General features: G+C 49.2%; 2 protein-coding genes across 4 annotated transcripts in view; both read right to left on the reverse strand.

Moving 5' to 3' along the window:
* Positions 1-3,120, reverse strand: part of LOC135823908 (uncharacterized) — a 25,016-nt gene extending 21,896 nt beyond the window's left edge. For both annotated transcript variants that reach the window (XM_065336785.1, XM_065336784.1), the window contains exons 1-2: positions 2,791-3,120; positions 132-933 (exon numbers count right to left, since the gene is read on the reverse strand). In XM_065336785.1, coding sequence (XP_065192857.1) covers positions 132-903 — 772 coding nt within the window. In that variant the 5' untranslated portion in view covers positions 904-933; positions 2,791-3,120. The remainder of the gene's footprint in view (positions 1-131; positions 934-2,790) is intronic.
* Positions 3,121-4,364: 1,244 nt separating this feature from the next.
* Positions 4,365-27,381, reverse strand: LOC135823909 (uncharacterized). 2 transcript variants are annotated; one of them, XM_065336787.1, is made up of 8 exons: positions 26,819-27,381; positions 25,059-25,212; positions 23,756-24,031; positions 22,955-23,230; positions 22,286-22,507; positions 21,660-21,694; positions 6,234-20,557; positions 4,365-5,279 (listed from the first exon to the last, which is right to left on the reverse strand). In XM_065336787.1, the coding sequence occupies exons 1-7, from the start codon at positions 26,999-27,001 to the stop codon at positions 6,236-6,238; spliced, it is 15,468 nt and encodes a 5,155-aa protein (XP_065192859.1). In that variant the 5' UTR covers positions 27,002-27,381; the 3' UTR covers positions 4,365-5,279; positions 6,234-6,235. The 2 variants fall into 2 exon arrangements, with proteins under 2 accessions (XP_065192859.1, XP_065192858.1); XM_065336786.1 differs by having other exon boundaries at positions 4,365-5,293; positions 26,819-27,380.
* Between the last annotated feature and the right edge of the window lie 503 nt (positions 27,382-27,884).

Raw genomic sequence — 27,884 nt, forward strand, 5'->3', positions numbered from 1 at the left:
GAGGACCCAAAATGGGGCCCGTAGGGGTTCCGGGTGAGAGGTCATCATTTGATACCGGTTCTATTCACCTCCAAACTGGAAAGGATTCGACAGTATGAGCACGAATGGTTCGCTATCGTTTGGACACTTACGGACTGCAACAGGAACGGCAGGGTTCTCATCATCGGGCATCGCACTTTCATTCCTGTCATCATCGCCATCTCCCTGAGCCAATGCCAGATTGTCACCTGGTGGCTGGCCGCATTCCTGGACTGGGTTGAGCACGCCGCTTGCATCACGATCCAACAGATGCATGGCCTGCACAGGAGAGCCAGAGGCACTGGTGTTGCTCATATGTTGCGTCAGTGCATCGAAATTGTGTGCTCCGAGTTCGTGTCCCGAAGTCACCGGCACACTTGCAGATCTTGGTGGGGTGGAGTAGCGTGCACTGCCGTGCTCGTCCACAGCGCTTGCCGCATGCTGCCCATCTGTCTCAGGCACACATGCTAGTCGTCGGTGAGTCGGCAAAGGGACGCTGGCAGAGCGTCCACAAGCATTCCCGGATGGATCTTGTTCACCAGTGCGCCCTGGCCTTGCTGACTGCTGACGATACACATCAGGTATGGGTCGACTGGGGCACAAGACAGGTGCACTAGCTGGCCTCTCCAGGGTTGATCTGTCCACATCACCAGACTCGTCCGCGACTATGGCCGACTCGCGCCCATCCACCTCCGCAACCCTCTCTAGTCCAGTTTGGCTAGCCAGTGGTACGCTTGCTGAACGTCGCACACCACCTGTACTTTGCTGCAGGGAGCTCGACGTACGGGACCGCTGAAGCAGTCTCTCCAACTCCTGCTCCGCTAGCACCTGCCTTTCCGGGGGTCTTCCAAGACCGGCCGCAGGTTCAGAAAGCGGAGAGCTCATCACGGCCTCGTTCTCTTTGGCTTATCCAATCTATCAAGCAAACAATGCAATGTTACACAAAGCCATCATGTACATGTGCCTGTCTTAGCAGCTGTTTCACATCGATCACATGACCACATGCGGCAGCCATGTTGGTTCCGACTCCACTCAACCCCCGCATCTATGGGTCACGTGATATCGGCCATGTTGGTTCCACTGTCCACATGACCTGATCACTTTCTGCACAAAGCTTTAGTCACATGACAACTATTTGAAACCACTCTATACTTCAAACAGTAATTGTACAGCCAAGGCAGGGACGTAGCACCCGCTACGACTGGTACGACCATGGTCGTACCACTTTTCGAAAAGTGTGGTCCGTCCGAAACGTGCAAAACCGTAATAAAAAAAATCAGGATCCATCGATGCGCATACATAATAATATGCGTATCAGACTTTGACCTTTTGCTAGACTCCTAGATCTGCCATGCATCACCAGTCGTACTGAGTAGATCTACTGTACTCGACTCGACTGCACACTGCGCGCGCCAGAAGTGTGCCAGATGTTCCCAGAACGCAGGATTTTGTGTCTTTTTTACAAAATTTTCACGGGGGAGGTCACCCGGACCCCCCTTCAACACGGCCTTCAGCCGCGCCGACTTTCGGTCGTACCTTTTCCAAAACCCCTCCTACGCCCCTGCAAGGAAAGTGTTTAAATAACTTGAACCAGTTCGAAAGTCAGCTATCAATGTTCACGGCTGCATGCGTGAATGCTCAGGACGTCAAAGCCGAGTGACCTTCGACTGTGTAACTGTGCACTAGAACCTGGGGAACGAGGTAACAAAATGGTACGGTGCAGCCCAATGAAATACAATCAAGTGAGTCCATGCCACACCGGGCGGTTCATGGGATCTTGTGCAGGGCGACAGCTTGACTCACATGATTGGATTTCAATGAGCAGCACTGAGCTTTGCTCTACCTTTGCCAATCATATTAAAGGTTCCTTTGGAGATTGAAGTGTGCTAGTACAGATAGAGATAGGGCTAGCCAGTCCTTTCTGTACCTAGTGTGCACACACACATACATACACATGCACACAGACACACACACAGACACACACATGCACACACACACACACACACACACACGCACACACACACACACACACACACACACACACACACACACATATACACACACACACACACACACACGCACACACACACGCACACAAGCTGGGCACGCATCTATTCAGTTCCTTTCCCCTGGCCACTCCAACGCACTCCCCGAATCCCTTCGTGCAATTCATATCCCAATTCTTATTGTCATGGACTCAACTCATATCTTGGGCACCGTGCAAGAAATCTACTGAAAGAATGCTGAAGTACGGTGCTGCTATTCAATGAAATACAGTGAGTCAAGTTTGAGCCTTGCACCATTTCGCATCCCAGTGTTTGCAGGCAGGTCTAGGCTGCACAATGCCAGGCGCGTACTTGAGTGACTCGATCGGATTTCATTTTAGCAGCGCTGTACTTTAGTAATGTTCAATACAATCTAGGCCCATGGACCTTTTGCACTGAGTTGAGTTCAAGTCTATAATTATGTTGTTGTGTGTGTTATCGCCAACGCTGGGCATTGCTCAGTTTTAGCATACAAAATTAGCTAGGGTGGTCGAAAACTTATAATAATTTTCGTCCCATGCTCGGCGGCTCATGACTGCAACCCACTTTTGATCTTTGCGGGACAGCAGTCGGACTTTGGAAACTACGACTATGCCTAGTACTAGTAGATCTACGGATACTTCATGCACTGGCACAGTGATGCGTGCATGGTTGTGAAAAGAACGAAACATGGTCAACTAACTTACTTGCTCGTGCGCTATCATGCAAAAGAAGACGACCTACTTACCATCGGAATGCTCCGTCCACTTGACAGCAGTTCCATGGAACCACTCCTGTGTGCTGCCGACCACGCTCACAGTGGCGAGTCACAGGATAAGGCCAGGTCGGAACGAGCTCGGACTTCACTCGTCGAATCTCTTCAAACGCTTTACCGGGTCCTTTTTGAAAACGTCGCCTTTGCGACCTGCACGGAATATGACTGTACAGAATGATGTACAGACAGTCATGTACAATGTAGTTCTCCACCATGGACATCGTAAGAATTTAGTATGGACATAAGACTGGACTGGCTGATGCAGCATCCTGTCAGGAAATAGACCGTCACCCCTACCATTATGCACTTCTTTGCAGCCTGACCCAGACAGGGCCAGAGGCAGATGATCTGAAACCTACCCCGCGAATGGCGACATAACAAGTTCAGCCTGCATTCTGTCAGCTGGAATCCGACCCTGGGTATCAGATCTGCAGAGCAGCAGACGCAGGCATGAGCTGCCATGCCACGTCAGAAAAACACAAAACCGACACTCGCGACAGCAAGACAACAGGAGTCAGCTCTTTCTGAACTCTGGAGAATGAACGTCCAGAACAGGACACGGTACCAGAAGAAGTAGAGTGGAAAATAGCGAGGTGCCTTCACGAACAGGTACTAGTAGTAGTACTGCGTGAGAAACAACAAAGTGTTTCGACGACCAGGCTTGCACCTTGATCTTTTCAACAGCTTTGTGGCTGGCAAAGTGACATGCGGCCACAAAAGCAGTGCTAGCGAGAAACAGAGCTAGTACGAGAGAGTAATCTGAAAGGCCCTGACGAGTGACGGCCTGCGTAGGCTGAGATCTAGTGCCAGTAGTCTACATCATGCAAGTAAATGATTATGTAAACCTACATAATAATTATTGATATTATGCCATTGTAGCGTTGCGTACACTCGGAGTAGGGAGGCAGAACATAATCATTGGTATTACTAGTACATGTACTAGTAAGCGACCACGTCTCTTGCTAGTTGCTAGAATGATAGTGACAGTGCAGCCTTGCACTGGACTTTGCATTCAGCACAATTGCTTTCACGATCACTGCACCAATTAAGACACCGTGCAGATCTGTCTTGAGAAAAATATCCATAATGCCTACTAATGGTTGTGAAGAAATACATCCAGAACATGTGTACGGATATTGCACTGATGCAGTATGGTAACCATGGTAACGGATATGCTGTGTGGACTCAGGCAGTACATTGTACAGAGCAGAAAGCATTGGGAACAAAGGCGTTAATTTGACCAATGACATTGGTCATCACTGCGCATACACATACGCATGTATACACACACACACACACACACACACATGCACACACATACACACACACACACACACACACACACACACACACACACACACACACACACACACACACACACATGCACACACACACACACACACACGCGCACACACACACACACACACACACACACACACACACACACACACACACACACACACACACACACACACACACACACACACACAAGAAACACATACACATCGTAATGTGTCGATACAAAGCACTCAGCCATCTGGCGCCACCAAAAGCCACCTATCCACAGGATGGAAATGTGTTCATTGCACATACGTTTGTACCGGAACATATTGTCATATTCAAATAAAAAAGCGAAATTGGACATTCATGTCTTCACAGTAAAGCAGAAGAAAATACCGATACCGTACGACCGGAGAAAGGCTTCAGTAGGAATTATATTTTGGTAAAAAAGTGTCAAGTTTCTGGACCGAACGCTAATGGTCATTGAAAAATAAAATCAACCTGAAATGATTGTGACCATGTGGTGCCACAGAGAGAATTTTCTTCCTACCTAGTTGCAAAAACGTGGCTTCACATAAACATCCAGGACACCTAAAATTTCTACTTTATAGTACAAGGATTGCCAAACAACTTGAAGGGGCTCAATTCACGGTAGCAGTGTCGGAATAAAAAAAATAAAGATTCGAAGGAATGCTTACGAGATACCAGGTACAGCAGGGACTCTAAAGCAGAGCTGAGAAAGAAGAGCACGTGATGTGTTCATTGGTCAGCAGTGGACACATCCCCGTGTCAGAGGAAGCGGCTGAAGGCAACTTACATCCGCGCAAACACCACGGGAAAGTGAGAATGATCCGCAATTCAACAAAATGTACCTATAAATTCTGACATACATGACCATTTATGTAACATCATCCACTTGCATGATATTCGTAAAATTTGATAATTTTGAAATGAATGAAGTAATACGTGCAAGTGTAAGGATTTGACCATGAAGTGAAACCAAAAATTTAGTTTGAATAGAAAATACTCTGGCGCAAATAATCTCAATAGCAGGACCGAAAACCAGAACATCAGAACATTATCCCAAACAGGTCGCTGCAAGAGTAGTACGTGGATATAATGCTTGTATAGCCATGAATGGTGGAGTCACAGCTTTACACCGAGGTGAGTGAGGAAAGACTCTAGCGAGAGCATTCTGCAGAAGCATCACAGAAGATCATGTACATGTGTGTATACACAAATGCATGCACACGCGCGCGCACGCACAAACACATGCGCACACATATACACACACCATGTACCACACACACAAACAAACACACACACACACACACACACACATGCAGAGATAAAACAAACATGTTTCATTACCATGCTCCCCATCATCACATAGGCCAAAAGTCAAAACACACATCGCATCCACATTCTCATTGGAGAATTAGTGCTGGGAAAATCTCAATACGCTCTCAACAGAAAAACAAAACACATCTCTCTCTTCATGCCCCCTCCCAATGAACAAAGGCAAACATTGAAGTTCGTTCACGAAAGCAAATAGTCAGGTACTCGGCTCTAGCGAGAGCCTACGGTATGGCTGGCTGACGTTTCTGCACCGATCATCCTGACACCACTCTTTGATTTGAGCCTCAGTGCATCAGATACAGTGGCTACTAGATGCGGTTGGAGGTGTGAAGATCACACCCACCATAGAGTGGTGCATTGAATTTGTTTCCTGCAGTCGTGGCCAAAGACATCCAAGCTACGAGTCAAAAGCAGCGCTGTTTTCCTACTTATATTACATAATGAACAAACCAAAAAAAACCTATCTGACGTCTCATTAGTTTTGGCGTTGCGTTCGGCTCATGTGCCGGATTATTTTGGACACAACAGGAAATGGGTGGGGGGGGGGGGGGATCACAACTAATGCGAGAATTGACTGCGCAGCATTCGTTTGCAATCAATAGCAGATGGCAAATGTAGCAGAGTGGACCCATCAGTTAATCCTAATTCAGAATGCTAAACACCAATGCTTTCGCCCACCGAACTGGACGGCCCATAAAGCCATGTGCAGCAATTTCATCTAACGGAAACGCTACCGTCAGCTTGATCCATTGCCTCTCTCAACCACAGTGACTTACCGTCAGGCCTTGGCAAAGACGATCACATCAAGGGCATGATCGCTGTCCTCATGCTCAAAGTCCTCCACCATCTGAACATCCTGTAACGTAAACATCACTTGCGACACAAAATAGCACGCCACCTTTCCCTTCACATTGCTTGTCAAGAGCTCGGCCATCGAGGCTTCCGCTGGTGCTAGAAGCTTGATATCCTGCACAACATCCATGCCGGGGCCTCGTTGTACTTTGAAATGGATGGGAGTCATTCGTATCTCATCAGCTGGGGACACCTGCTGAGGTCCGTCCAGCACTGAATCCGGTGCCTCTCTCAGCTCGCAAGGATCGCGGAGCGTCAATGAGCGAGCTTGTAGTGCCTCCTTGTCAAGCTGTTTCTCTCTCAGGAAGCTGGCTATGATGCTCAGAAGCTGCTTGCTGTGAAAACCCAGAATGGACCGAGGGAACTCAGCTATCAGCGCTCGGACTGCATCAGATATTGGTCGCGTCGCATCCCGGCCAATACATTCACAGATGCTCTTACTCGGATTCTGGAGCATACTGGGAATAACTGAGTAGACTAGACTCAGACACTCTTCAATCAAGTTACACTTTACACTGATCCTTTGCAGTTCATCCAAGTGGTCGTTGGCTCCCATTTCGAACAGCTTCGATAAAGCAATGCTCACTAGCGTCTTATCTTCCTGCCTCATCTCATGTTGCAGAGTTGCTGGAAATTTTGAAACCACCGACTCAGCGTTCTGCCAGTAGGACTCCAGCATGCAAATCACTGCTTCTATTTTGCGGGCATCCACAAGGTCACCAAGAGGCTCCAGCCTATGGTACTCAATTCCTTCATTGTCTAGCTTCCATTTCAAAGCATCCTTCAGAAGCACCACTCTAGAGCCATTGGGAATGGGAGAGACCTTCAGGTCATGTACAAAACGCTTCAAGTCGTACATCAGCTCTTTGACGTTGTCCAGGGCACACAAGCATTGCGCAATGGCGCACTGCTCCTCGTGGGTCAGCTGGCGGTCCCTAACTTCACCAGCAGGCAGCTGCTCACCATCCTCAGCAGTGAACGAAAGTGGTACGCAGCTGTCTTTCCACAGAATGTTCCTCACGTTGGATGCACACCGTACAATGAATTGATACTCCAGCACTTCAAAATCAACATGGATGTTCCACCGAGCACCATCCTTACACTTGCGACAGTATATTTCAACCAGTTCATCCACGTCGTTCTGCGTGAGATTCAGCAGGCCTATACCATTGTCAGCTACGACTTTCTCCGGTGAAACTCCTGTCTCCATCTCAGACAGTGCCTGCTCCACTTTCTTCAGTATGGCGGACTGCTTGGATCTCGCACCGATGCTGAAGACCATTGCACAGAGCTTGACCAGGTCAATTTGCCAGGATAGAACGCTCTGCACGATACACTCGAGAAACGACGGTTCTCCACCGCCAGCAACTGTGGACACGATATCAGTCAGCAGAGAGTCAGCAGTCAAACATTTGCCCGCGTGTCTTTGTGGTAGCCAGGCTGGATGGCTGCTGCCCGGCAGATTGGAGAAGGCACGGCATATGACGGCGTAGTCATCGACAGCCCGGTACAGACTCTGCCGGACTTCTTCTTGCGATCGTTGGCCACTCCAGCTGCGCATGACCTCGATGGCCCTTCCAATCGTCAAACGTTGGTCGATGACTTCGTAGCGCATAAAGACCATAGAGAACCACTTTAGGGCATGCTGGTGCAGCTCAATCAGACTCTTAACGTGTCGTATTGCTTTGTACTGTGCGAGGTACGTAAAGACGTGAGACAGAACACTGTGGCGGTCTCCACTCTGCAGGATCATGTACCACATCTCTCCGGCCAGGTCAAACACGAACGGTCGCTGGTTCTGGTAGATCTTGACAAAATCGGTGCTGAGGGCTTCTTTCTCCTGCGTAAGAATGTGCTCAGTGATCTGACAAGTAGCCTGAATAGCCGGATCAATGACTATGTTCTGGTAGAACTGTTCGGCGTGCACACGATCTCTCATGTCCGTGTAGAATGCCTTGAACGGCGTTTTCATCGCCATTGCCATGTGCATCATCGAGTTGTAAACAAGTAACTTGCTGTTCAATGATGAGATGTTGATGTCAGCTTTCTGCAGGCGCTTGTAGGAGCTCTTGATGGCATATATGTACTTGACCACGACGTCCAGGCTTGCCGGGCTGCTTGGAGAGCCAGGCTTAGACGTAGCATTTTGCGGCCGCAGGTGGACAACGTTGCTGGACGCTCCCGTGGCCGGCTTCTCACAATAGAGCAACGCATGCCAGGTCAGTGCCGCAAAGGTCTGGATTGTGTTAAGCTCCAGTGCTGCATGAGACAGTGGTGTGGACACCGCACTCTGTTCATACGCCATGTGCGGCAAGTCTTCGGACTGGAAATAGTCCAGAAGAGACTGAGCTCCCGACAGACTTGAGCTTCGCTTGGAGAACGCTCCAAACAGATACGAACCAACCAAAGCGGTGGGAGCGTGTAACAATGTCTTGCAGTGGCTGTCATCCTGAGCCAGCATACATGACACCAGGGAGGAAATTAGAATGTCTCGCACGGTTTTCTGTTCAGCTAGTTGAGCGCCATAGAGAACATCGCGTGCCTCTCGGCCGAGATTAGCCAGGGGAGCAGACAGCAGGATTTGCAGGGCGGCGTACAGAACCGGTGAGCAGTGCAGGTTGGTAGCATCCAGGACGCCACAAACGTCTGCGGCACTGTTTGTCTGCACAAACTGATCATACACCGCCATCAGAACAGCTACTTCTCCGCTGGCTGTGAGTTCCCTGGGCGGTGTCTTTCTTCCAAGCACCTTGCACAGGACAGATATAGGGTCTGTGCTCCGCTTTAACTCCTTCACTAGTGTTGCATACATCCGCTTCACCTCCCTGAAATGTGTCCAGGGTTCGCTACTATATTCCATCAGTGTCACACACTGCATTCGGCTGATAACAGCACTCGGCTTGATCAGCTGGCTGGTCCAGTGGGAGTCCTCTCGCTTACTCATTTCCGTCAGATAGTCAAGCATTGATCCCCACTGTAGCTCCAGGCTGGCCTCCAGCAAGAAGTACTCCAGCCACAAGTTGGCCTTCTTGTGCTCTTTGAAAAGCCTGGCCACGTGTCTGGCATCTTCAAATCTGAGCTCCCACATGCGACTGCCGTCTGTCTTGCTGTTGAAAACACGCGCAAAGCCAGCCGTGGTCACAGCGGCAAGGCGAAACGCCAGCAGAATACAGCAGCACTTCTCCACAGTCCAGGCTCCAAAGGACGTTCCCGTGCCAATTTCACCAGCCATGTGAGCGGTTTCCACCAGAAGCATTAAGTTTCGGTCGGACCGACCATCACGCTTGAAGACCATCAGGAAGAATGCATGGGCTAAAGGGCTGTTCATCACTGAAATGACTTCTTTCGGCACTCGGTTGATTTCAGCAAAGCTACTGGGAAAGTAGGGTGGGACATACATTGCCGGGTAGTAAGTACATTGTCTGAACAGAGCATTGCCAATCAGTGCATCACCGAGAGCATGATCAACTGTGTTCCGAATAGCCACGCTGACTGGGCTCAGGTTTTGTTCAGTGATGATGTCCACCAGGTCTTCTAGCATACCGGCACCGATGGCCAGTGGTACCGCGCAACCATTGCCCAAGTCTGTGCTGTTCAGGATACTCAGAGTCTGGCTGCAACCACCATCCACGCGCAGGTCCTTCATGCTGGCTAGTTGTCTGCCTTCCATGCCAATCAGAAGCCACCTGGCACAATGCAGCATGACCTGCACAGCCTCGTCATACGGGCTGTGCGTCCGGAGCTTGCGCAGCAGTGTTGCTATGGTCTTTCCCAGAGTGGCTTCCTCGTAACTTATCTTTGTCCAGTCCTCATTGACAATGAACTGCTTGACGTAGCGAGCCAAGAAGCTCTGCAGGTAGACATCGTTCGAGGAGAAGCAGTCAATTACCATACTAACCGTCTCCAAGAGGACTGCTTTGCCTGGCAACTTGAGTCGAGCGAAGGAAATGGATGACTCCAGTAACTGACTGAGCTGTGTGGAGCGACGTGGCACACCAGATTGCGGCCAATGGTCGTCACTATATTTGTAGTGTAGATGCCAAGTGCACAGAGCATTCTTGAACTCCTCACCAGGTCGCATCTGCAAGCAGCTGGCCAGCTCAGTCCACAACTCGTCGACCAGGAGCTTTGCAAAATCATCCACCATGTCATCAGCATCGGCAATGGCCAGTAGCGCACGCTCAAGAGCGCAGTACTTATCATCACCAACAATCTCGTACAGGACATCAGCTCCGTGAAGCAGTGACAACAGTCTCAAGCGGTAGTCCTTTCGTTTGAGTGCGCAGCACACGAACGCCAGAAGACTTGGCCCAGATTCCATGGACTTGAATTCTTTGACAAGAAATCCGATGGCAATGTTGGGGTGCATATTCTCACGAGGTTTCGGCCATTTCGCAACGTAAGAAATACAGTCTGCAATGAGGCATTGCTGGAAATCGTCACTGGTGTCGAACAGCCACTCGTCCTTCAGAACTGGATCAGCTGAAAATGCCTGGTGAACCATATCGAGCTTGGTGTCACGCATCGATGCAACATTCTGCTCCATTCGCCACCATATCTGCTTAAAAAACGGAGTGAGTGCAGTTCGGTCTCGCAATGATACAAGACGACCATCACAATTCAATGGAACCGGTGTGCCTGGTACAAACGACAACAGGTGCAGCAGTTCTTTGGGTCTCTTCACTAGGCCAAGCCTCATGATATTGTGAAGATTGAAGTCGTCCAGCAGTGCAAGGAGAATAGTCTGCATCATGTCTTTGACAACGGTGTCTATCTCCTCATGCAGCACATCCACCAGTGTGCCTCGTCTCGAGCTGACACCAGATCTCCTGCACGTCTCGAGCAGAACATCAAGGTTCTGATGTTGGTGTGCCCAGCTGTGAAATGCCTCGCCCAGCCATTCAAACACCGGAGGTAGATCACCAAGGATCAGTTGTAGTGCCTTTGCTTGTTGCTGAGAGTCGGCCGCTTTTCGATACAACGGCTTGAAGAAGGGCCTCCATTCCTCAGGAAGGTCTTCATGTTTCTTGGTGCTGGCTAAGTTGACTGTGTTCACACAAGTCAAACGAGAACAGAACTCAGCAACAAGGCATGCAGAAGAAGGCTTCAGTCGAGCGGTAATGTCATCGCTGCTGAGATCAGGTACCTGCGAATGGGTAGAGCCAGTAAGACTCAGGATTTCAGGCACCGTCAGTGGCTGCACTTGCTTCTCATCGAGAACTGACACGTGCTGAGATGTCCAGCCATTGAAGAATGACACGAGTACAGAGTCAGTCATCCGTAGTTCAAGGAGCGAGTAGATCAGCAGCACGAATGTTTTGTCTTTACCAACAAGTGCCGACCGCCACGTCACGCACTGCTCGTCAATAAGCTGTCGCATGGAACCAATGGCTGCCTTTTGCAATGGCTGAGAGATGTTGAAGAGAAACACAATACTGTCTCCATCACCATGGATGAAGTCCTTCACAGCCTTCTTGGCCTCGGAGTAGTGCTGGAACGCGCTGACTGACACGACTTGCACTGCTGACAGGCCCCGGCTCGTCAACAAACCCTTGAGCTGTTGAATGCGTGACTGCGGAGACTGCGTGATCAGCAGAATTTTCCTCAGACCAAGCTCCCGGGAATTCCTCCTTGAAATTGCCCCTTGCAACGTGAAGTCCGTGTGACATTCAAAGTACACACGAGCATACAACTCTACTGGTGCGAAGGATGAGCACACATTCAGGAAAGACTCCAGTGGAATCATGCGGAATAGTGACTCCAGAATTGCGGTGGTAGAATCAGAGAGGCTGCTTCCAAGTGAGAATGCGCCGGCAGAGTTGAAGAACTGTGAGACCAGTAGCATGTCGAGAGTTCCAGCGAATAGATCCTGACCGCAGCCAATGAAGTTCCTCTTCTCCACATGACTAGTCAGAGAGACACACCGGTGCTGTAGGGCCTCAAGATCTTGCAGTTTGCTGGCCTGCGCAGCAATGTAGTCCACAACATCCGTAAGAGTCACCGAGAATTTCGAGAAGCGGCTAAGAAATGGCGTCTTCTCCGCCGCTGCCATCTCCCGGGTAACAATGACAATGCAGCGGAAATGTTCGTGAACTTGGCACGGAAACGAGCTGTCCTTCATGGCAATGCTAGAGTAGGCACACTCCTTTCCATGCACAGTCAAGGTGCGGAAATTCTGATTGAAGAGCTCATAGAGGAAGCCATGAAGCTTGGGAGAGTAACAGATGACAGCTGTGCATGGTTTCTCCAGGCTATGCTTGATGCTGGCAAGAATGTTGGAGCATTGGAAGTCCTCGTCGTTACCGGAAAGGCTCGATACCTGGAATACCTTGGTTTCATCTCCATTGCGCTTCAGGAGGCCAATGTGAAACAGGATGTCCAGGAAATTTTGCTCATAGCCCAGCTCGTCGACAAGAAGCTGGTAGCGTGGTGCCAGAGGACTAGATGACACGTGGCAGCTGATTGTTGCCTGATGATCGAATGCCACTTGGTCTCTCAAGGAGCATAACGTTTGCAGAGAACTGTTTCGGGGAACATTCTCAGCAGCTTTGTCAAACAAGGGCAGTGTGATTTTCTTGAAGAACTCAGCCACAATCCAGTCACTCTCATCCTGTTCAAGACCACCGAAGTTCTCTTCAATTGAACGACGCAGGGCCTCTTCGATAGCTTCGGTTGGCTTATCTAGCAGTTTCCGACGTCGTAAACACCGGACCAGAGAAATAAGGTCTCGCTGATGGAAAAACTTCTCGTGGCGCTTGATCACGGACTCATAGCCTGCACAAATACCCTGTAGTAGGTCCTCTGCTTCAGAGCTGAGCTGAACCAAATCATCGCCGGGGTGAGCAAACATAGCAACTCCCTTCGCAAGAGAGTTCAGCTCACTGGCTGACGATGGTGATCGGAGCAGTGTGACCATGCGATTGGTGTTGGCTGCATCAAACCAACGGTTGGACAGGGCAATGAATGCCACCTCCGGCTCGTCAAGGTACTGGTGCAGTACTTTCATCACGGAGCGGTTCTTTTCGTAGCCCGGCAAACCCGCTTCATCCATGAACACCGTTGCCTGGCAGAAGCGCTGAATCTGAGTGGTCTCCTCATCATCATCAGATGACGGCCGAGAGCTGCCGGAAACGTGTGGTGATCTGGAACTGTCCGTCTTCAGGTACAGACCTTGTCGTGTCAGCGCGTTCTCAAACACGGTCTCAATCTGGCCTGTCGTCGTCTCCGGTGAGCATTGGCAGAAAAACGGGTCCACCGACGTGAACTGCCGGCAAAACAGCTGAGATGCATGATCGCCAGTCAGATTGTCCCGAACTATGTGAAAGCTGAGTGTCTTGGAACAGCCAGGCTCACCGATTATTCCCAGTGGTATCTTCGTCTGAATGCAGGCAACAATGCAAAATATGTTCTCCTTCAGGGCATCTGTTAGTGCCACACCAGACGGAATCTTGAAGTTATCCTCATTGACAAATTCTCGGATGCATTGTTCCAATACAGTTGCAAGGGGAGCCTTTCCAAGTTCCTTGTTTTTCACATTATCACTGATATACGCATCAAGATCGGCACGACAGGCTCCATTGTACCTGGCACATGGTTCAACTGGAAGCCGGAGATAGAAGACGACTGCCACCGAGAGAAGGATACAGCGCTGCAGGACCTTGTCTGGCAGAGCTTGCACTGAGGATTGATATCCATCCTGAGTGATCTTGAAGACCTCCACCTTCCAGAAGAATGGTATCAGCCGGAAGACACGCTGTACATCACGTTGACTGGTAAAGCTGGGCCTGATCTTAATGCGACTGTACTGGTACGCATGGAATAGCATTTTACTCAGCAAATCCAAAACGCTTTCTGAAAATTCCTCCTGCAGCTTCAGTTCTTTCAACATCGGATGGCCCCTCAGAAACCGAATCTTGTCAGCAGTATAGTCTTCAAGTTCTTTTTCTCCGACCAGGGTTTCATACTTCCAGACGTAAAGTTGCAATGACTTTGGCAACTGAAGCACATCATATGTCAGTTCGAATCCTTCCTCCATTACCCGACGAAGTTGAAAGTAATTTGTCTCTGTCACTTTCGGGTTGCACGCAGAGATGAAGAACACAGACCTAGAGCAGAGGTCCTTCTTGCCACCAATAGTGTTCTCAATAAACATCTCCTTGAAGAGATCCAGGCAGCTTGACGTGTTGACTTCGTCAAAGAACACCACAACAGCTTGCTTAGTGCTGCGGGCTGTTTGAGACGCTTTGTCCACGATTGTTATGATGCTCTTCTTCGTCAGGCCAGGATGCACTAAGACTTTGTAGAACATGCGTTTGTTCTTTGTTTCTAGCCACGACTTTAGGAGTTGTCTGCTTTCCCTGTTGGAAATCACTTTCTCGACATACTGTTCCACCGTAGTTGCGACTGGCTTGAGGACAGGATATGCGTTTTTCCAGAACTTGATCACATCCTGCAACTCCACTTTCACCCTCCTTGCCGAGTCCGGTGGCAGAGCCAGAAGTAGCCGGTCCCAGATGCTCAGCACATCCTCGGTTGTGAAGTTGCTAAAGTCACCATCCTCAGGGTACTGGATTTCACCGCTGCTGGTGCTAGCACTTGCGCCAGCCGTTTTGGGGAAGGTCCTGCGGCCCTGCGAGTTCATGTTGCTCCAGTTCTCACCAAAGATGACCTTCCGGAGCCAGCTGAGAGTCAGAGGAACAAGATGAACGGACACAGCTTGCGTCAGAAGTGATGCATAGAGCTTCAGCAAGTAAGTCTTTCCTGTTCCAGTATCCCCTTCCAGGATCAACGGCTGTCGAAGATCACGTCGCTCGTGGATCAACACCAACTTGAATGCAAAGTCCTCGGTGAGGACAAACTTGCGACGGCGTACCACCAGGCGCACATCATCTTCTGAAATCTTGAACGTGCTTGCCAGCAACTTGACTAGACCTTCCTTCTTGCCGCCGGTACTTCCGGTGTCCACAAACCTTCGCCGTGCCGGTGGTAGGCATCCTTCCAGCATTCCCTCGGACGCCTCCTTCATCTCACGACCGGACTGAGAAGAAATGAGTTCCAGTGTGCTTGAAATCAGTACCGGGAATCTGAACTCACTGAGAACAAATGGCAGCCTGGGCCGACACACGTAGCTTGCCTCCTGTACAATGTGTCGCAAGACATCAAACCAGAGCACTCGGTCTTCTTTGCAGCGCTCGTCAAATTCACGGGTCAATGTTGTGGTCCATTTTCGACAGATATATCGATAGACCAACATCTCCTGGGCTTTGCTGATCGGTGCAGCCTCAGTCATGGACGAACTCCCTACCCAACTGCTAGACGCCGACATGTCATTCAGCAGCTTCCAGTGCTTGCAAGCGTCTTGCATGACCAAGTGATATGCAAGCCTGCATTCTTTGTCATTGTGGCATCTCTCATGGCGATGACCGGCCATATGCTGCTTGTTGCCGAAAAGGCATTTCAAATGACCCGCAACCCAACGCATCTCGGCATCAATCTCCAAGCTCTCTTCATCTGCATCATGGCTCATGGACTTGTCGTGATGGATTATCTCTGTGGACACTGTCGTCAGAAATGGCAAATCTCTCTCCAGGTCAAGAGCACTGCCATCTTCCGTCAGCTCAGGATCATCGGGTATTTCCACGTACCAGTCCCACGGGTGATGAACATGCGATTGAAAGCCAAATATCTGTTCTCCGCACGGAGCACGCAGCACACCCAGCCAGAAGAGCTCGAAGAAGATTCGGTTCACGTCAGCCAAGTTTGCCTTAATTCCCAGTCTGATGTGCATGGATCGACACTCGTCCTGATAATATGCCTTCATGAGCATTCGGCAAAATTGACTGGTGTCAGAGAAGTCAGCAATGTCAACAACCACCAGATCAGAGCGACGCCGGCGAATATAATGAGATTTTCCGTCACCAGCTCCTCCAGAGACAGCTGTCACATTGGGCCGGGAGAAGGCTGCAATGCGATTGAGCTTATGGTAGTTCTCATAAAGCTCGCTAAAGCCCAGTGGGTCGAGTAACTTCTTCACCAGGAAGCCTTGATCTGGCCACGTGTCGAAGAGAGGCTTATCGCAGGTGATGAAATGAACCTGACAGCCAACTGGCCTCATCTTCACCTTCATCTGCAGTGTTAGTAGCAGTGCTTGGCAATGCGGTGAGAGGCTCTCCGGTTGGCAGACAACAAAGTGCTGGTCTGGAGACAGGGTCACAGCGTTGAAGAAACAGTTCAAAGCGCTTTCCGTAGTCGAACTGTCGCAGAAAAGAAACTGGGTGCGACAGAAGCGCACCGTGCCAAGTTGTCTGACAATAGCAGTGAGCAGTGCCGTTGGAAAGTTGTGTGGTGCCAGGCACCCATCAACAGCAAGCATGTACTGCTTGTTCGGATGAGCAACCGTTGTCTTGTGCTCCTTGACTGCATTGGGTGCTGAAAAGATTCGAACCAGGTTCTGCGCTGCACTGAAGCTGGTTGCCATGAGAATGTCATTGGCGACTTTACCTGGTGTGAGTGTGATGGATACCGTGGCGAACGAACGCAGCGTCAGTACGTACGAATAGAGGACCGAGGCATTGGTCATGGTTTCCTCTCCCATCATGACGTCCAGCACAAGCTGCAGCATGTGGCCAATGTCACGATCTGAGAACTGGTGCAGTACAGGGCAACTCGTGCGCAGATCGGTGAGTTTGGACTGCCATTGACGTACAGCAAGCTCCGACTGCTGCAACAGTTGCTTCACCTTGTCGAGGCGCAGCCGAAAAGGTGAGCACTCCACTCCACAAAGACGGTGCAGGTACTGAAAGTGCCCGTTTTCCTGCAGGCGCCTGGCAGTCTCATACACTGTGCTGAGAAGAGAAAGACAATTAGCCAAGTTGACAACGGGACTCTCCTCATCTCCGCATTCACCTTGCGGGTAGAAGTACGGCAACCATAGCTGCAGCTCATTGAGTTCCTCCATCTCTAGCAACTTCTTTTTCTTGGTGCCAGAGGTGGTGAGGTCATTGTCTAGCTCAATTTCACAACAATACGTCAGCCGATCACCTTCCAGGTTGATTGATGCAAACGCCGAGTCGGCAAGCAATGCATCGCGATACTTCTGAACCGTGTCAAAGTAGCTCTCCATGACGCTCTTCAGCAGCGAACTGACCATTGGCAGGTTCTTCACAGCATCATCAAAGTTTACGTCTTGAATGGCCGGCGATCGCAGGCAGTCAATAATGGCTTCCAGTGATCTGCCACCTTTGAAGAACTGCTCCATGATGGGCTGCAGTGACTTGAAACTGTTGACCAAACCAGCTTGATATGGATCCTCAAGGCTTGAGTTCACCAACGCCAGTTTCAGCTCAAAGTTCTCATGATGCTCAAACGCGTCGTTGTAGAAGATGAATAAATCGTCGTACTCGTGCTTGCCATAGCGCACAAAGAAGTCCCACTGCCATGGCTTGAAATCCTTGATGACTTGGTACAAACACGTTGAGTTACGGTCAGCCGTGGCCAAAGAGCAATCCCTGTCAAATCGGCGACTGTTTTCAACCAGGAAATCATGGAGCTCTCCAGTGTTGGACGCCACCTTAAAGCGCAGCAAACCCTTGACGACGCCTTGCTCCCGGGCACAACTGCAGAGGCAGATGCGCTGCAGATGGTCAATCGCATTGCGTTCAGCGTGCAGGAGCTCGCAGCTTTGAAGCAGCCGCATTTCCGCCTCAATAGCTGGGAGAATAGCGGCGGCTGGCTCGTTCCAGCCCTTGAACACTGAACCGATGACGGCACCCACTCTTCCAAAGTGAGCCTCTGGATGCAACAGTGTTTTCAACTCACGATGAACGGACTTCACTCGGCGTTCCAGCGGTGGAGAGCTGCCGTAGCTACTTCGGGTCTGAGAGTAGCGCTCAAAATGGCGGCATATCATACTTCTTGAAACAGTGGACGCCACAAACTCGTGTGCTTTCATGGCGACCGCGCCGTCGACTTTGAAGTCAAGGCGCTTGTAGTACAGGGCTTCAGTCTTGGCTAGCTCACTGTTGACATCACAGAGATTGACTTGCCGGTTCTCAGACAGGTGTGTGATACGAGCACACGAGGTGCGCGCTCCGTTGATCTCCTTTGCTACGAGCCAGTGCAGGAGAGACTTGAATGTGTGTAGTTTCTTGCTGGCATCCCTCCAGCCAGTTAGGTCTGCTACGGCTTCCAGCTGAAGATGGCTCAAGAGCTGATTCAGGTTCTCCTTGAAGGTTAGATACGTAGAGCATTCTTCAAGCGTGTATTGGTCAGCTGTCAGGCGCCTTCTCACGTTCTGTGCATTGTCCACTAGCTGATAATAGCCTTCGAATAAGTCTTTCGGGCTCAAACCAGCGTTGACTTCGTGCCACTTAGTCAATGCATCCTCGCACAGTCCAAGCAACTGGCAAACAGTGGGACTCTCCTTCAGGGCCAGGTAATTTGGAGGTGACAGGGACACTTTCAGGCTACCCAAGAACTTGGAGTAGAGGATGGCCTGCAGGACGATAGACAGTGGGTGCTGCTTCTGCACTTCAGCAAAGTCTGGTAGGTGTGAGGCAAGCTCCAATAGGGGATTGAAGGCTTCCTTCAGCTCGTACGCATTCCACTGCGTCACAATCTTTGACGACAGCCACAGCCAGAAGATCATCTGAGGCCCGTTGGAATCGAGGCATGCAGCGTCATCACAAAGCTCATTCAGAACCACACAGCACTGGTTCATGTAGACAGCTGCTTCCGAGTAGCCGATGGAGAAATCACGTGACATGCGACGGGAACCGTGTGGAGACGGCTTGGCACGGCATTCACGCAGCTTAGCCGAGCGCTTGATAACTCCAGCAGTAATAGTGGCGCTGCTGCCGCAGATGCGGTGAATGGACATGATGGCAGACTCCAGGTTATCAGCAACGACATAGTTCCTGAGTTGATGCATACTGAGATGGTCACAGATACCTGCAACGGTGTCCATCAGTTCTTCCACATTATCAGGGGCATAATATTTGACCTCTACTTTGCCACTGAGCAGCAGGCTTGCGACACCAGCAAACAGCTCCCTTTCCATTGGATCATCGGACCGCATTCCGGCTAGAACATTATTTAGGTAGGAGAGAGACTGGTGCTCACGCTGAACTTCGTCCAGGACAAACTGCATGATTGTTTGCAGTCCTTGTTCACGTCTAAGGTCCGCTGTGTGCAGGATCACATCATACATGGTCGATGCTTCCTTGAAACCACGCATCATGTGTGCCAAGGTAGCTGCTTTCAGGTAGTAGGCAGCTGCTGATACTACAAACGGGAGGAAGTCATCCATTTCAGGAAACAATGTGTCCTCCAATAGCAGCCGAACACTCTCGCCGACTTTCCCCGACCTGCTGAATGACGCCAATCTCCACACTGACAATGCGTCGCTGGCATAGTCAACAAACGGCGAGATGGATACTTCACCTACTAAGCCAACTACATTAGCCATCAGCTCAGAATCGAACAACTTCCTGCACAGCTCGACGATAGGAAGAACAAAGGAGAACCCTTGGTAGAGTCCCAGCTCTAGATCAGAGCTGAACAGATCGAGAAAGACGCTCTTTCGCAAACTTGGCTCCCGCCAATGCAGCGACTCGGCAACATGCCTCCAGGCCAGTTGAGTGTGTGCAGTGTTTGTGGAGGATTTGCTGCGCACGCAACCATCAATGATCACCAGGGCGAACACTGTGTAGACGCACTGCATGTTAGTGGCCATTACGAGCGTGCTGATAACATCTCGCATCGCTCCAGAGCCACGCGGCAGAGACTTGGAAAACTGCTCCAGCAATCGTTGCCGTTCCTTGAAATAGTTCGCAGTATCTTGGCGCCAATGGCACAGGCAGAAGTTGTTGAGACGCGCCATAAACAACCTGTATTCATCGGTACAGCGCAATGTTGAGAAGTCATGTCGATTCGCCAGACTGACCAGCAGTGACAGGCCCAGCAGCAGAAAGTCCATAGCACTGTTGCAGATATCAGCGTCGGCGCGATTAGTCATTTGATGACTCATCTTGCTCCAGCACTGGGTCAAGAGCAGGCTGGCCGTGTAGCAGATACTGGCCAGTGTACGATCTCGCATGATCCGGTAGCGCAACCCAGCGATCGGCTTGAATGATCCCAGAGGCGCTGCGTGCTTGCTGGCATCTTTCGGCGGTCCCATGAGGCCGGTGTGCAAGCTGGAGATGAACTTCTCCCACAAGGCTACAACCGAGACATCCACGGAATGATTCTCCTGCGCAAACACACCAAGAAAATATCCAGCAGAAATATGATATAGTAGCGCCGAACAGCTTTTAAGCTGTGACGAAAAAGCTGTGACGAATCAAGCAATGCAACGACGATATGCAACCTTTACTCAATACTTCCTAGTCATGAACTGAACACACTTGAAGTATTCCAAAACAATTCCATGAGACTCAGTCAGACCGAGTTTGCTGCACCCATAGGAATACCAATGCCCTCAATTATGGATCAAGATGCGGCTGCAGCTGCTAACACAATGAGAGGTGAGTAGATAAAACCCATCAAGAGATCCAAGTGTTTCTTTCAGCTATTAAATATTTCTTTATTTATTTTTTATTTATTTTTTTTACTAAGGCCAAAGCTTCCAATCATGACATGCAAAGCAGCAGTTTGCCGCGGATGGTGTGGAAAGGGAAAAGGAAAGGGAAAAAGTCCGAAGAAAAACTCGACTGTCACTACTGGGACTCAAACCAGGGACGTTTGCTATAGGCTAGTGATGTTCTACCACGAGACTATGATGCAGTCGCCATGCAAACGGACACCGTTCAGTACTTTCTGCAGACTTCGAACAATATTAATAGTGGCACGAGTTTCCACTATCCAGATTTCTATTTTTCAAATTTTACGGACGCCCCTTTAGTGCCAGGAAACTTGGATTGCAACTGCAATGGAACCTCGGAATTCCGACCGCTTTTCTGACTGGGAAAAATGGTACGGCTCCTGAGGAAGTCTGATGTCTGACACTGCCTCTCTTGTAGGCACGGTTTAGTATGGAGGAAAATTCGGGCCAACACAATAGTGGTCGGTTTGGTGAGGTGGTCGTAAAGCGAGGTTTCACTTTAATTTCAAACCATGTGTTGCAAGTTCTATCTGCATAGAGCACAATTTGTTTGTTTGTTTGTTCATATCTATTTCACCACATATACTGTAACACAGGCATTTCTGCCTTCTCGTCTAACCATACCAAAATTGACTCTCAGAACAATTATGAACACACGCAGTCGAGCGACTACAGCATCGCTGATTTGTTTGTTACAAATTTACAAATATTATTACGCTGTAACTTCCTTACAAAATTCATTGTATCTTACCATTTCAAATCGCTTGATGAGTTCAGCTGATGATTCTACAAAAAATACATGGATTGCGCAAAGCACCCAAATGACGTACACACACACACACACACACACACATACTCATGTGCACAATTTCACACGCATGCACAAAGTGCACACACGCACAAACACAAAAACACACACACATACACAAATACAGCCACACAAAAGCACGAGGTTGATCAATCCGATGTATAGCAGGATTTCAGCTGCTGAATACAAATACATCTTTAACAATCTTCCTTCCACGGAGTTTGGTGGGATGAACACATTCATCTGCATACGTGCAATGACATCACCTAACACCACACATTTATTCCAACAAGGTTTGGACTCAACAAAATAACTCTCCTCCTGCATGCGTTCTAAAGCCGACCATTACTACCCTCGGTAGCCATTACTCACACCAGTAAAATATTTCCTTCTGACACCTGATCCTCCTATCAAAGGCTCGTCAGAGAAGGTGATTCTGATATTGCAATTGACATGGCATGTATATTTTATACGGTATATTGTGGGCGCCAGTTTTATTGAAGGCTTAGATTGATGCCACAATTTGATTCATACCACAGGCACAAAAGCACAACGGCATTTATGTTTACCTTTGGGGAATGTGATCTTGCCCGTTGTTGACACATGGTCTACATCAACTAAGCCGATGTGCCCAGTCACGGTATGCTTTACCAGGTACGTTGTGTCGGACGGCCGGTCAAACACTTCCACGATGTCGCCCTCCGTACCTGCCAGAGCACGTGGCCTGCTGGCGCTTGGTCCCTGGAGCGTAGCGGTGAGCTTGACACTAGTTCCAAGCTGTCCGTACAGTTCTTTACGATTGGTCAGCGACAAAACGCAAACAGCCAGAAAGAACGAATACAATTCAAACATGTCTTCCTTCCTTTGAATAGTCGTCAATAAAACCCTCCAGAAGTGGAACACAGGCTCCGTCAAGGCCTTTCTACAGTCTCTACCGTCTAACTATTCACCTGAAATTAACAATCCTATCCCGAACACGATTGCTCAGACTGCAACGGTTGTCCCAGGTCATATCCGGCTTAACAACATTAATTTTTCAGTCTATGGTCTGCAGCCTACGCCAGGGTCCTACCCATTGTCCGTAGTGCCAAGACTCCCCCCACCCAAGAGTGTGTAGTACCTGACGCATACGTAGTCACCAGGCCAGATTACATCATGTGACCGCAGATGCATTCTTACAACACACCTCATGGAGTACGACATGATTGGTATGATGAGAAAAAAACATCAGAAGTTACCTTTGATATCACCAGCAGTGACACTGTCGCATTCCAGCATCCAGGTGGTCTCAGGAAGAGATTTATCTTTCCGTTGGTAGAGAAGTGTTTTGTCGATCGAGATCCAAGAGTAACAGACGTCTCTCTGCGGCAGCGATCCGTCCGTTTGGTCCAGGTCATCGTCAAACACCGACACACGGCCCGAATCGCACGATTCCGGAATGTCCTCAACTGACCTGTTGTGACTGCGTTGTTCAACGGCACCACTGCTAGTGCCAAACATTCTGGGCCACGCAACTACACAAAACACAAAGAAGAAAAATCTACAACTTATCCTGAGCAAAGGATACACAAAAATAGACAGATTTAAAGCGCCGGTACGCGTTTATGGAGTATATCTGTGCATACAAACACAACTGTAGAAGCCTGAAATTGAATGTTTGTACAGACAAATTACCAATACGAGGTTACAGGTTTTACTGTGCATTGTGTGTGTGTGTGTGTGTGTGTGTGTGTGTGTGTGTGTGTGTGTGTGTGTGTGTGTGTGTGTGCATGTGTGTGTGTATGTGTGTGTGTGTGTGTGTCTGTGTGTGTGTGTGTGTGTGTGTGTGCATGTGTGTGCATGTGCGTGTGTGTGTGTTTCTGTTATCGTGCATGTGGGTGTGCACGCGCGCGCTCGCGCTCGCGCGCACACACGCAAGTGTGGCCTTTCTGTGTTAATCGTAGCGTGCAACGCCTCATTCAGCCACATGAACAGGGAACAATGCCAGGAGCATGGGACAACATAATTTCAATCGCAAAACTAACTTACTGAAAACTTACTACTTCTCTTTTCGGCTGAAGCTGGCAAGTGGAGAACGTTGCCAACAAGGTAGGGTTCCATAGAAGAATGGGAGCCTGTTCTAGGCAACCCAGAGTCCCGATCCCGCACCGATGACTTCCTGGCAGGCTTTGGGGCGATAGCGACAGCTGCAGAAGGCGGTTTCCTGTGCCCAGGGCGCTGTGGCGTATCCCCAGTATCAGATGGCGGAGTAACATCGTCACAAACCTCAGCCTGGTTGGTATGTTGCTCTGGTGGTGTGACTCTTGAAATTTTTCCTGCACAGAGTACCCATGGACAAGTTCCAGGGGGGTGGGAAGATATTTTAGTGTGGTACGGTCAGCCATCTGAAGTACAATTTACTCGAGGGGAAGAGGGTTGCTGAGCCGATAATATTCGAAATTTAGATCCCAGATCAGTTTTTTTTGTTGATTCACAGGGTACCTGGGGTAAAAAGTGGTACGGTCAATATACCATAGTGACCGTACCGTGTCCGACGCCCCTGAGTTCAATTGATATCCTAGTATGCTTTCTCAGATGAGAAAACCTGGCATATTGCACACACCCTGGCCATAACCTAATCTTGCCGAAAGGGAAGGCACGGGTTCCGACTACGACTCTAAACATTTTTTTTTTTTTTAAAGGCATGTCGGATCGGGGCACTGTTGGAAGAGGAGTTCATACTGGATAGGGAACCAAGTTATGGTGCTACATGTAACGTTATGTCCACAACTAATTCGCTGCAAAGAGATGAGCAGCAATAGCTACTGGAACGGTGGTCAATATGCTGGACGCGGAGCCTTCACACGCAGAGTAGTCAAAGCACACATCGGCATTAGCTGCAACTCAGAGCGTCTCGCCTTTTGCGATCTTCAGGCAGCTGACTGAAAATGGGATCAAACTTATCCTGAGTGGCTTATGGTGTTCAATGTGCGGATGGGATCTAACTTATCCTGAGTGGCTTGTTGTGTTCAATGTGTGGATGGGATCTAACTTATCCTGAGTGGCTTATGGTGTTCAATGTGTGGATGGGATCTAACTTATCCTGAGTGGCTTATGGTGTTCAATGTGTGGATGGGATCTACCTTATCCTGAGTGGCTTATGGTGTTCAATGTGTGGATGGGATCTAACTTATCCTGAGTGGCTTATGGTGTTCAATGTGTGGAATTCGCTAAATAAAGGAAGCTACGTAACATACCAAGTACATCTCAGATTCCATGCTGCACTCCCCGAAAATATTTAAAGTTCCACTTTAGACTCATTGATGATGAAAAGCGAGAGCGGTTCTGACTTATGGAACTCACCATTGCAATTGTCTCCATCACTTGTAAGGAATTTCTCCATGCTTTCAGTAAACTGGACAACTCCATTGGCTCGACTCTGGTCCCTGATAACAGAGAGTGCTGCCCTCCATCTTTCAGAATCACTCAGTGGAATGACATCCAACAGATGATCAAGCTGTTCAGGGGACAGAGTAAATAACATTTCGCATACTGATAAACGGCTAATTTTAGCACCAGCAAGATTTGTTGAGGGTTTTAGCGAAAGCAATGCTTTTGCTAAAGTTTTGCAGCACTAATTAAAATTCTGCATGTACAGCACTAATCATCTTTGTTTTTTTTACAGTGAAACTCGGATCGCCACAATAATTCATCACGAATTGTTCCAGATTCAGAAAACTCAATAAAATGTACCCGCTAAAATCGGCCATGCTACAGTAGTTTACATATCCATACACCGCATGGAGGAGGCTTTTATGAAGCAGCAACTCTTCAATCCTGAGCGAGGCCAGGTAATGGAGGGGATAGATGCGTTGCAGTCGGGACAAGATTCCTGCTGTGTGCACGCGAAGTGCTCTGCGCTGTTGAAACTTTGGGCTCTCTGTGATCACCTCTACTCTGCCCAAATAGCGTACAATTACGGAAATAAAGAAGGGGAGAAGCTGCTTGTGCTCTAACGTCAAGTTTTGAGTGAAGGGCGTTCATCAAACAGCATTGATTGCTAGAATAACTATTTTCACTGGTTTGAGGGAAAGGCGCAAACGGGAAAAGTCTGAAGAAAAAATTGACTGTCACCACCAGGACACGAACCAGGGAACCTGGCTTGTAGCCAGCGATGCTCTAACCACTGAGCTATGGTGTAGCCGTCATCCCAGCAGAGAAATCAATATTCTTCTGGGCGGACCTATCACACTGTATGCAGGTACATGTGGCTGTGTTAAAGAGCGTGTATGTGTGAAATTTATAGTAAGTTAGCACCGTCAGTTAGCACCATTATGCCGGGTCAAGCCATGAAGAAACACGCCATCAGCACCAGCAGTGCAGCGGGGTAGAAAATCTACCAGTACCCGTGTGAAAAGCAGTACTAACCGATACACCATGGCAGGAAGGGTGCAAAACACCTAGACTTTAACGGTGTGTTTGGATGGTACATCTAGAATAGGATCGAACGGCTAGTGCACATGGAACAGCCTCATGCCAACCAAACGGTACTCCAGAAACAGTGCACATACAACGATTGCATGCCAAGTTCAACTCAAAAGCGTATGCACGTGACCATTCGGGGCCAAAGTTGATGTTCCCATCAGGTTTCACGGTGAAAAAGTGAAACTGTTCGGTTTGCTCCGGGCTCGAGGCCGGAGCAAGCAGAACATGTTCTGGCCGACCCAGAACAGGTACAGTCCCAATCAAATGCGCTGTTATGGTGAATCCTGTTCTAGACTGTACCAAATTCACCCTCGAAAAGGTGGATGCGGCTTACACTCCGATGATCAAATTACCTGTGATAAACAGGATAGATGCCTGTATTTCGTGGCAAAAAGAGGGGGGGGGGGGGGGGGCTTATACTCCGGAATATACGGTACATAAAAACTACAGCCATGTATTAGTACTAGTACATGGCTGTAGTAACTAATTACTTAGTTACACCTCCCGTCCAGTCTGGCTCAAGTGTTTTCCTTTGATTGTGTATGACTGAATGAGTACACGTATGTCTCGATATGGCCATGGGGGTATGGATCGACTCTTGATTTGCGGTCGATCGTCCGGATTTTACCGCCGCTTACCATTTCGAGCTCTGCAGCGCCGCAAAGACGTTGGCACTCTGCTACCTCAAGTACATTGGCCAACTGCAGCGCCTCGAGAATTTCACCAGGATTTGCCGCTAGCGCCGAAGACAGAGCGTCGGAATTGTCCTCGAGCAGAACGGAGAGCAGGACGCTCGAGCTGCTTGGCTCAGCTTCTGCCATACTGCTGCTGCTGCGCTAACCGCGTAGAGTTCAGGCTGACTTTACCGGAGTTATATTACGCCATCGTCCCTCTTTGCATCAAGCAGATTTCATTGGTTTTACCTCAAATCCACTAGTAGTACTACACCTAGATCTACATTGTATTTCAGGTAAATGGATGAGCTACTTCAAGTAGTACTTGCACAACCTCACACACAGCGCTGCTGCTATTTTATCCAGGTTCAAAGTGGAAACTGCTGAAGCCGCTGAATCGGCCGAACTTTCGGGAGCTCTTGCGCTGTGTCGTTACGAGCAAGCAGCATCGCCTGGTTCGCTGCACAACACGTTGCCTAAAGAAGTAGCTGCTGGGCATTGCATGATGAACGAAAAGCCATGAAGAAACACTCATTTGAGGAAATCATCGGGAATCCAGGTTCAAAAGTACGAACATGTGGCATACATAATCATTCTTTTTGAAGCAAAGCAGCTCGCTGGCGCCGTGCACCGGTGACAGATATCTAGATTATAAAAATAATAAGAGCTGACCCACGTGCGCGCCATGGCCAGGCCATGTATGATGTACGGTCGGGTACCCCGGGTGCATTTCTTTGGCTAGGATGGGGTTCACCTAGTACCTGCGGGTTTCCCCTTGCATATGCCCACGTCCACACCACGCCATGCCGCGCCAGATGGCTTCATATCACGTGGTCATGAATGCTGCAACGACAGGTTACGTGACGTAACAGGAACTGTTTCTCAGTTGCGGTTGCAGAGGTCGAGCTGAGCTCGCGAGCTACAGCTAGTACTAGTAGCAGTCTATCTACAAAAAAAAAGACTACATAGGCGAGGTTTTCATGGTTTTGGTGGACTTGGATGTGTTCTTCATGGGGATTCCCCCCGATTG

The sequence above is a fragment of the Sycon ciliatum genome, chromosome 8, assembly GCF_964019385.1.
Source record: "Sycon ciliatum chromosome 8, ocSycCili1.1, whole genome shotgun sequence".
NCBI lineage: Eukaryota > Metazoa > Porifera > Calcarea > Leucosolenida > Sycettidae > Sycon > Sycon ciliatum.